The 9949-nt window shown below is 76.4% G+C and overlaps 1 protein-coding gene across 2 annotated transcripts; it reads right to left on the reverse strand.

Annotated features, from left to right (window-relative positions):
• Window positions 1–218: 218 nt before the first annotated feature.
• NCKAP5L (NCK associated protein 5 like) lies at window positions 219–8606 on the reverse strand. Of its 2 annotated transcripts, none has more exons than XM_064498527.1 (13): window positions 8494–8606; window positions 5606–5662; window positions 5377–5484; window positions 5076–5144; window positions 4671–4709; window positions 4471–4590; window positions 4282–4395; window positions 2293–3635; window positions 1811–1973; window positions 1637–1715; window positions 1250–1561; window positions 964–1097; window positions 219–804 (listed from the first exon to the last, which is right to left on the reverse strand). In XM_064498527.1, exons 3-13 carry the CDS (start codon window positions 5476–5478, stop codon window positions 568–570), a joined length of 2712 nt encoding a protein of 903 aa, XP_064354597.1. In that variant the 5' UTR covers window positions 5479–5484; window positions 5606–5662; window positions 8494–8606; the 3' UTR covers window positions 219–567. The 2 variants fall into 2 exon arrangements, with proteins under 2 accessions (XP_064354597.1, XP_064354598.1); XM_064498528.1 differs by lacking the exon at window positions 8494–8606 and adding an exon at window positions 6134–6276.
• Between the last annotated feature and the right edge of the window lie 1343 nt (window positions 8607–9949).

Genomic DNA, 9949 nt, shown 5'->3' on the forward strand with positions numbered 1-9949 from the left:
AGGGCCCGACCGGCTGCCGGGGAAGGCGGCAGGACGGGCCGGGGGGGCTGTGGCCGCGCAGGGCCTCGCGGGCCGCCGCGGGCAGGGGCAGGAGGGGCCCTGGGCTCGGCCCGGCTGCGGGGGGGCCGGACGCTGCACATCGGTCCGGGTTGGCGCGTCCCCTCTTTATTGGCAGCGCGCGGCAGGTGCAGACAGACGGACAGGGGGGTCACGGTAACTTATATAAATAAACCGGGGAGGGCGGCTTTATTGAGTTAAAAACCCCGCGCCCCAGCCCCGGCGGCCGGGGGGGCTGTACACTGCGTAGCACCATCAGAGAGAGCCGGGCAGGGGCGCGCGGGACCCGGGCGCGCGACGGCGGGGGGGGGGGCCGGGCCGGGCGGATTCCCCCGCGGGGGGCAGCCCCACGTCCCCCCCCCCCCGCCGGCAGCACCCCGGGGCCGGGGAGGCAGCGGGAGCGGGTGGCCCCAGGGCGGGGGCGGGGGCGGGGGGGGGGGAGCGGGGTGGAAGACGTGCGAGTGCAGCCCCGAGGGGCCGGGGGGGGGCCGGGGGGGGGCCGGGGCCGCCTCAGCCCTGGCTGCCGCAGGAGGAGAGGCTGTCGTAGAGGGAGTCGCTGAGCGACTCGGAGTGCTCCAGCCCGGGGGGGCCCTGCCCCGCGTCCCGCGACCGGGCCTCCGGGCTGCCCTCGTCGCCCACGTCCGAGGCGCTGGGCGTCCGGCTGCTGCTGGCGCTCAGGGCGGGGGGCAGCGGCGGCGGCGCCTCCGGGGACGCCCCCCGCCGCCCCCCCGGGCCGTGTGCGGGCGCCTGGGGGGGGACAGCGGGGTGAGGGGGGGGGATGGCCATACCACCCCCCCAGCACCAACCCGCTGATGCTAATCAGCGCTAATTGCACCCAGCGGTAGCAGGGAGGTGCCCAGAGCCCCCACCCCGGGCACTGCCCCCCCCCAGCAGGCCCCCCCTTACCAGCGCGGGGCGGTAGAGCCCCTCCGGCGCCCCGGCAGCACAGAGGAAGGGGTCGGCGGTGCCGCACGCTTTGGCGTTGGGGAAGGTCCAGTTCTTGCTCTGCTGGACGCGCCGCGGCTTGCTGGCGTCGGCGTCTGCGGGCAGGGCGGGGGGTTAGTCCGGGGGGGTCCCGGCACGACACCCACCCGGGGGCGGGGGGGCTCGGACAACAGATCCGCATGCATTGCACCAGTGTGCACGCATTGCACGTGCATTGCACCACGCATGTGCACCGCGGCACACGCACCTTGGGGACAGCCGCGGCGGCCGGGCAGCCCGGCGGGGGCCTCGGCGCACGCCAGCACGCCGTGAAACGCCGGCATGCTCTGGTGCTTGCCGGGCACCAGCAGCTCCTCCACGCTGGGCACCTCGCGCTCCAGCGTCCGGGCCTTGCGCGGCACTTTGGTGAGGGCGGCCGGCCGCGCCGGCCCGGCACCCGCCATCGCCTCGGGGCGCCCGCGCGGCTTCGGCGCGCTCTTGGCCGGCGCCCCGCCACAGTAGTCCGGCGGCGGGAAGGTCCCGATCCCGCTGTCCAGCGTCCGCGTCAGGGATCCGCAGGCTGCGGGCACAGGCGGTGTCAGCGTCCCCCCCCACCCCAGCGCCGGCTGTGACCCCCCCGGCCACGTCCCCTCACCTGGGAAGTGCTGCGACGTCCCGGACTCGGACAAGCTCTCGTCCGACGGCAGCTCGTCCCGCAGCGCCAGGTCGGGCCCCTGCGGCGCGGGGAGGGGGTGAGCGGCGGTGGGGCCCCCCCGCCCAGGCGGAGCGGGGTCCGCAGGGTGCACCGGGGGGGTCGGGGGGGACCCACCTTGTCGGGGGGCTCCTGGCAGCCCCGCAGGTGGCCCACGATGCCGTTGCGGGGCGGGCGGAGGAGCCGGGGGTCTTTGGCGTCGGGGGAGACCCGCTGGAAGTCGCACAGGTCCCGCTTGTGCTCCAGGCGGCTCTCGTAGGACACGTCCTTCCCGTCCACCCTGGGGACACGGCGGCATCAGAGACAGCACAGACCCCCTTCCCCACCCCCCCCAAAACACCGTGCCACCGGCTTGCAGCACCCTGCATCCCGCCTCCCCCATTGCACCTCCAGGGAGGGGACCCAGCCCTCCCCCTCCCATTGCACCCCCCAGGAGGGCACCCAGGCATCCCGCCTCCCCCCACTGCAACCCCCCAGGAGGGGACCCAGCTGTCTGCCCCCCCCCATTGCAGCTCGCCCCAGAAGGGCACCCATGCATCCCGCCTCCCCCCATTGCACCCTCCCCCGGGAGGGGACCCAGGCGTCCGGGCACCACCGACCTGTTGAGCAGCTGCTGCATGAAGGTCTCGGCGGCCACCTCCTGGTACATGACCTGGAGCTGGCTGGGGCCGCGCTCGCGCTCGGGGGGGCCGCCGCCGCCACGCGCCCGCGGCCGCCCCTTCTCCAGCGCCAGCCCGTGCAGGAAGGCCTGCTCCTCCTGCAGCGCCTTGCGCAGGTCCTCCGCCTTCTCCATCAGCCTCGAGATGTTGAGGCTCTCGGCCTCCAGCTTGCGGGCGGCCAGCTTGACCTCGCGGCGCAGCGGTGCCGGCGCCCCGGCCCAGTCCCGGCCCTTGGCGGCCTCGGCGCGGCGGCTCAGCGCCGGCAGCTTGCTCTTGCGCAGCCCGAACCAGCTGGCCAGGCCGCCGGCCGCCTTGGGCTTCACCTCGCCCGCCGGCGCCTTCTCCTGCCCCTGCAGCCGCAGCACGTTCTCCTCGATGCCCTTCATCACCTTCTCCTCGATGGCCGAGTGCCCGGCGGCCCCGGCGGCCCCGGCGACGGCGGCCCCGGCGGCGGCGGCAGGGGGGGGCTCGGGGCCGGCCGGCGCCTTGCGGGCGGCCGCGGGCGCTTTGGGGGCCTTGGGCTCGTCGCCCCGCGGCGCCGCGGCTTTGCCGGCGGGCGGCTTGGCGGGCGCCTTGGTGGGGCTGCCGTGGGGGCTGCGGGCCGCCTTGGCGGGGGGCGCGGGGGGCCGGCCGCCCCCGGCCCGGCCCTTGCCGCCCACGGAGCCGGAGGAGTAGCAGCGCGCCAGGGCCTCGCCGGCGGGCACCGCCTCGGGGGGCTTCAGGCTGCCCCCCCCCGCCGCGCCGGGCCGCCCGGGGGGCTCGCGGCCCTCGGCGCCCCGCAGCTTGCCCAGGGCGGCCAGGCGCTCCTTGAAGGGCAGGTAGCCCGGCTCCGGCGGCTTCTTGCCGGGGCGGCGGGCCGACGAGCCCCCCGCGCTGCGCCGGGCCCCGGGGGGGGAGGCGGCGGCGGCGGCGGGACGCTCGGTGCCGGGGGGCTCGGCGGCCGGCGGCGCCTCGGGGGAGCCGCGGCGGCTGGGCACCGGCGAGGCCTCGGGGAGGGGGCCGCCGCCGCGGCAGGGTATCTTGGAGGCGCGGGCGAGCTGGGGGCTGAGGCGCGGCGGCCCCCCCGGCGGCTTGAGCGCGTTGGAGGGGGGGGGCGGCGGCGGCGGCGGGGCGGCGGCGCGGGGCTCGGGGGGGCCGGGGGCGCCCAGCAGCGGGTCGGTCTCCTCCAGCCTGCGCAGCACCTCCAGGATCTGCGCTTTCTTCTTGAGGAAGGGCGAGAGGGCGGCCAGCGAGGGCGAGCCGGGGCCGAGCCCGGGGCTGCCCGCCGGCCCCTCCGCCGTCGCCTGCGGGGACGCGGCCAGCTGAGCCCCATGGCAGCGGGAGCCAGGCTGCGGCTCCAGGGACGGGGACGCCGCGGGCAAAGGGGCTTGGGAAGGGGGATGCGGCGGTCTTGGAGGTGGGGGATGCCATGGACCCAAGAGAGGGACACTGTGGGTCCGGAGATGGGGATGCTGCAGGACCAGAGATGGGGACACCATGGGCCCGGAGATGGGGACGCTGCAGGCCAAGGGATGGGGATGCCGTGGGACTGGAGATGGGGAAACCATGGGCCCGGAGATGGGGATGCTGCAGGCCAAGGGATGGGGATGCTGCGGGACTGGAGATGGGGACGCCGCAGGACCAGAGATGGGGACACCATGGAACCAGAGATGGGGACACCATGGGCCAGGAAACAGGAATGCTGCAGGCCTAAGGATGGGGACACCACGGGACCGGAGATGGGGATGCTGCAGGTTGAGGGATGGGGATGCCGTGGGACTGGAGATGGGGACACCCTGGGCTTGGAGATGGGGACACCATGGGACCGGAGATGGGGACACCGCATGCTAGGAGATGGGGATGCCGTGGGATCAGGGATGGGGACGCTGTGGGACTGGGGATGCCGCGGGGATGGGGACGCCGCGGGGACAGGGATGCCGCGGGACCTACCTCTCTCGGGGGGGCACAGCACGCCGGGGGCAGCGGGGCGGGCGGCTGCTCGGTGGAGCCCGGCTGGGGGCTGCTGGGGGCATCAGCGGGCGCCGACGGCGGGTGCGAGGGCAGCTGGCGGGGACAGAGGCACTGAGCGGCCGGGCCGGACCCGGGCCAGGGGTGGGGGGGGTCTCGGGGGGGCCCTACCTGGGGCAGGGAGCCGGCCGAGAGCTGCAGCTTCTGCTGGAAGAGGTCGCTCAGCGTCTGGTTCTGGCGCTCCAGGTCGAAGACCCTCTTCTTCAGCTTGATGCACTCCTCGCGCAGGTCCTGGCGCGGGGCAGGGCGCCGGTCAGCCCCCCCCCGCCACCCCCGCGCCACGCAGAGCCCCGGGACCCCCAGGCACCCACCTTCTGGTTGAGCAGCGCCTGCACCACGTGGTTGGCGACCTGGAGAGGAAGGGGGGCTGTGGGCAGGGGGCCGGCGTGCACGTGCATGCACGCGGCTGGGCACGCGAGTGTGTGCGTGCATTGCACAGACACGTGTGTGCACGGAAACGCATGCAGAGACACGCGTGCAACACACCGGGCACACGCGTGTGCACAGACACACACACGGGGAAGGGCCGGGCAGAAACGCACACGCAGAGATGCAAAACACGCAAGCGCAGCTGTGCACAGGCGCCGTGCAGCCATGCATGCGTGCTGTCACGCGTGCACACGCGTGTGCAGGCCACACAGAGGCCACGCGGGCGTGCTGCCACGTGCCCCGCACACGTGCCCGCACACCGCCCTGGCCCCGCCGGCCCCCGGTACCTCGTCCAGGCAGCGCTCGTACGTCTCCCGCTGGTTCTCGTTGGCCTGGGCCAGGGCCGAGTTCTCCGCCTGGGGACAGAGCGGAGGCCGGATCAGGGCACGCGGCGGAGGGGGAGCGGCAGGGGCCCGGACTCCTGGGCCCACCTGGCCTCCCCCCACGTCTGCAACGGCGCCGAAGGAAACCCTCGTGTCCCTGCGGGGCCAGGCTGCAGCGGAGGGAAGCGCGCAGGGACCAGCTGCAGCGTGGTGGCTGGTGGCCACGGCTGCCCGGTGGCCGGGGCCACGGCCCGGCGTCCCGTACCTCCAGCTCGCGGAGCCGCTGCAGGAGCTCATGGCTGGTGCCCGTCTCGCCGCCTTCCACGGGGGTCCCGGCTGCCGGCGCCTCGGCCGCGCTCTCCGACATCGCTGCCTGTGAGGGGAGATGGGCGAGCTCCGGCGGCTGCCCCGAGCCCCCTGCCGCCACCCCGAGCCCCCCACCGCCACCACCACCACCGCCTCGAGCCCCCCGCCGCTGCCCCGAGCCCCCTTACCTCGCTCGGGGGCTCTGCCAGGACGGGGCCGACGTCCCCGTCCCGCTGCGTCGTCACCTGCGGGGGACACCGAGCTGAGAGGGGGCCCCCCAAATCCCGACCCCCTCAGGGCCCCGGGACCCCCCAGCACGCAGGGACCCCCGGCTGCGGCCCAGCCACCAGCGCCGGGTGCTGCTCTGGGGAACCGGGGTGGCACGGAGACCCCGGCCGCCCGCCTGCCCCTGCCCGGGAACCGGGGGGGCACTGGGACCAGCACCGGGGTGCACCGGGACCCCCCGGGCTGCCACCGGCATCGGGACACCGGGATGCACCGGGACCCCCGGGGCTGCCACCGGGGCACGGGGGTGCACAGCCCCCCCGGGCTGCCCCAGCGCGGCCCCGCTCCCCGGGGCTCCCCCGTCCCGGTGCCCCGCGGCACCGCGCGCACGCGCAAACCCGGGCCGGTAGCGGGGAACCGGCGCCGGTATCGGGCCCGGGCCCGCGGCTGGGCAGCCCCGCTGCGCTCCCGCCCCCCCGGTGCGCACTCACGGGCCGGGCCTCCCGGCGGCGGCGGCGGCGTCCGGCCCCGCTCAGCGCGGCGGCCCCGGTGCCGGTGCCGGCGGCGACCCCCGCTCCATCGCGGCCCGGCCCGGCCGCGCTATTGTTGGGAGGCGGCGGCGGCCCGGCTCCGCCTTCCCGCCGCGGCCGGGGAGGAGCCGGGCCTGCCGCCGCCGCCGCCGCCGCCCCCGGTGCGCCGGGCCCCGCCGCCCCGGCCCCCCCGGCAGAGGCACCTCCGGGGAACCGGCCCCCCCCGGAGAGGGACCCACCGGGACCCATCGGAGCGGCACCCCCCCGGGGCACCGGGACCCACCGGAGAGGGACCCCCGGGGGCAGGGACCTCTGGGAAACCAGCGCCTGCGGGTACCGGGACCCCCGGGAGCGGGACCGCCATGGTACCAGGACCCCCAGGAGTGGGACCACCCCAGTACCAGGACCCCCAGGAGCAGGACCACCACGGTACCGGGACCCCCGGGAGCAGGACCGCCATGGTACCGGGACCCCCGGAGTGGGACCTCCAGGGTACCAGGACCCCTGGGAGCAGGACCACCCCGGTACCAGGACCCCCGGGAGCAGGACCACCCTGGTACCGGGACCCCCGGGAGCGGGGCGCCCCGGGGAGAGGGGCTGCACGGCAGCCCGGCACCTCGTGCAGAGGCCGCCCAGGGGAACCGGGCACCCAGCCGCGCCGGGCACGAGCGGTGCCAGCGCGGGCCCCAGCCCGGAGCGATCCGCACGGCGATGCCCGGCACGGCGATGCCCGGACGGGAGCGAGCCGCACGGCCCTTCCCGGCACGGCGATACCCGGCACGGCGGAGCCTCGCGGCCTTCCCACCGCCTGTCCCGCGCTGCAGCCCAGAGGCAGCCGACTCCGGCGAGGGCAAATTCGGCTGTGCCGGGGGAAGCGGGGGGACGTGCCAGAGACCCCGGCACGGTGTCCAGCACCACCAGCAACCGGAGGCACGGGCACGACAGCACCGGGACAGGGCCGTGGTGCCTGGATCGGCTGCCCGGCCTCCGGCCTCCACCCCGGGCACCGGCACAACCAGCTCCGTCCACCGGCACACGCGAGTTGGACACTGCAGGGACCTCACTCACACTGTCCCCGTCCCCGTCCCCGTCCCCATCCCGTCCCCGCGCGGCTGCGGGCAGCACGTGGCGCCCGTCGGCGCGTCCGGCCGGCCCGTCGGGAGCAGGAAGCGGCCCCGGAGCCGGCAGCTCCGGCTGCGTCACGGGGGGAAGTGAGGCTCCGTCTGGAGGGGAAGAGCGGCCGCGGGGCCCCCCAGCACCGCGCCGGCGCGGGCACGGCCGGGCGGACGGACAGACGGACGGATGGACGGCGGGGCCCTGCCCTCCCCCTCGCCGCGGCTCCCGCGCCCCCGCATCCCGGGGGAGCACCGAGGCTCCACGACCGGCCCCGGGCCAGCTTGGGCTGCCCCACCCGGTCTGGCACGGAGCCGGGGCACACGGGGGACACTGGGGACATGGGAGGGGACAGCCCGGAGCATCCCGGAGCTGCTGCACTGCAGGGCTGGGCCGCGCTGGGGGCAGCTGGGGTGCAGCAGGGACGGCGGGGACACAGCGGGGACAGTGGGGACACAGGGGGGACAGATGGGATGCCCTGGGGACAGCGGGGACACACTGGGGACAGCCTCAGGGTACCGGGGACAAGTGGGATGCACCGGGGAAACAGCGCAGGGGTGGCAGGGACACGGCAGGGACACGGCAGGGACACGGCAGGGACAGTCAGGATGCAGCGAGGACAGCAGGGACACACCAGGGACAGCCGGGATGCGCCAGGGACATCACGGCTGGGTCAGCCAGGATGGACTGGGGACAGCGAGGGACGCACGGGGGACAGTGAGGGACGCACGGGGAGGCGGGGGGGAGCCGGGGAGACATCCGCGCTGCCGGCAGGGACACCCCGGGGCCGCTCGGGCTGCACCGGGGGCAGCTGGGGCCGTCGGGGGGCACCAGAAGGGGAAACCGGGGCGCACCGGGGAGAACGGGGACACTCTGGGGACAGCAAGGACGCGTGGGGGGGCAGCCGGGCTGCACCGGGACGTGCTGGGGCGAGCGGCGGGGGGGCGGAGGGGATGCACCGGCGGGGGGGGCAGCCGCGCCGCCCCGAGCCGCTTCCCCGGCCCCAAGGTCGGTGCAGGCGCGGCGGGGCCGAGAGGACCCGACCCCTCCCCGGTCCCGGTCCCGCAGCGCGGGGAGCCCCCGGGGCACGTGCGCGGCCCCGGGCTGCGCCCCCCCCGCCGCCGCCGCCGCCGCCGCCCCCGAGCTGCGGCGCAACTTCGCGGCCCCCCGGGCGGCCCCGCTCCCCGCGCGCCGCGGCCGGGACTCACCGGGGCTGCGGCGGGCGGCGGCGGCGCGGCGCGGCCGGGGCCGGGAGCGGGGCCGGGGCTGGCCCGGCGGCGGCGGCGGCGGCGGTGATGTCATGGCTCCACCGGGCCGGCTCCGCCCTGCGCCCCCGCCGCCGCCAATCCGCGCCCGGGGGCGGCGGGGGGTCCCGGGGCCGCCGCCGCCGCCGCCCGCTCCCCGCCGCGGGGCCGGTTCCCGGGGCACCGCGGGACGGGGCAGGGCCGCGCCGCCCCCCGGCCCCGGGGCTGCGCCGTGTCCGCCGGGACCAGGCCTCTGGCACCGGCTCGGCCCGGCCCGGCCGCTCGCTGGAGCAGCCCTGCAAAGCCCGGCTCGGCTCGGCACGGCACCGGGAGCTCCGCACGGCACGGCACCGGGAGCCTGGCTCTGCTCGGCACAGCTCAGCTCGCCCTGTGGCACCGGCAGCCTGCTTGGCACAGCACGGCACTGGGAGCTCGGCATGGCTCTGCACCGGGAGCTTGGCATGGCTCAGCACAGCACGGCACCAGGAGCTCGGCACGGCACGGCTCAGCTCAGCACCGGGAGCCTTGCTTGGCTTGGCTCAGCACGGCACCGGGAGCCTGGCTCGGCACGGCACGGCACGGCACCGGGCACTCAGCTCGGCTTGGCTCAGCATGGCACTGGGAGCCCAGCTGGGCTCAGCACAGCACGGCACCGGGAGCCTGGCTCAGCTCAGCACAGCTCAGCCCTGCAGCACCGGGACCCCGCTTGGCACGAGGGAGCCCGGCTCGGCTCAGCACAGCTCAGCCCTGCAGCACTGGGACTCCAGCTTGGCACGGCACAGCTTGGCACGAGGGAGCCCGGCTTGGCTCGGCTCAGCCCTGCGGCATCGGGTAGCCCAACTCAGCTCGGCACGGCACGAGGGAGCCCGGCTTGGTGCAGCCCAGACCCCACTGCGTGATGGAGCCCGGCTTGGCCCGGCCCAGCCCGGCCCCCGGCACACGGGAGGGAGCCCAGCTCGGCACCGTGGGGCCCTGCCACACAGGGATGCCTGGCACGGCCCAGCTCGGCCCAGCGCGCAGAGGACAGGCAGCGATTGCAGCAGTATTTTTAGATCACCAGAAGGAAGAAAATAACTGGGGAACGGCGGGACTGTCATCTCTGCAGCAAAAGAGCGGGTCGCGGGGCCAGCCGCAAACCTCCCTGCAGCTCCCGGGCCGTGGCCGTGCACAGGACGCGCCGCTTACGGGGCCCTAAAAATAGAGGTCTGCAGCGGGGAGGGCCGCAGCCCCCACCCAGCGAGGCGGCCTGGCACCGTCACCGTGCTGCATGGCAGCAGCAGAGCTCCGGGGTTTTACACTAAGGACCGAGAATAAGGGAGCGAAACCTGAACTTGGGTATTTTTACTGGCTGCAGCAGGACTCGGGAGGTTTGCGAGCACATGGTTTTCATTCCTGAACCCCTCCTCCCCCAGCGAGAGGG

Source organism: Dromaius novaehollandiae, chromosome 28 (assembly GCF_036370855.1).
Source record: "Dromaius novaehollandiae isolate bDroNov1 chromosome 28, bDroNov1.hap1, whole genome shotgun sequence".
Lineage (NCBI taxonomy): Eukaryota > Metazoa > Chordata > Aves > Casuariiformes > Dromaiidae > Dromaius > Dromaius novaehollandiae.

Bases quoted from the DNA above. Each gene is read 5' to 3' on its own strand.
- NCKAP5L (XM_064498527.1), bottom strand. From the start codon at position 5,478: ATGTCGGAGAGCGCGGCCGAGGCGCCGGCAGCCGGGACCCCCGTGGAA. The intron at 1,716-1,810 runs GTGGGTCCCCCC...CCCGCGCCGCAG, and splicing joins GCCAGGAGCCCCCCGACAAG to GGGCCCGACCTGGCGCTGCG. The intron at 1,098-1,249 runs GTGCGTGTGCCG...CCCTGCCCGCAG, and splicing joins CCGCCGCGGCTGTCCCCAAG to ACGCCGACGCCAGCAAGCCG.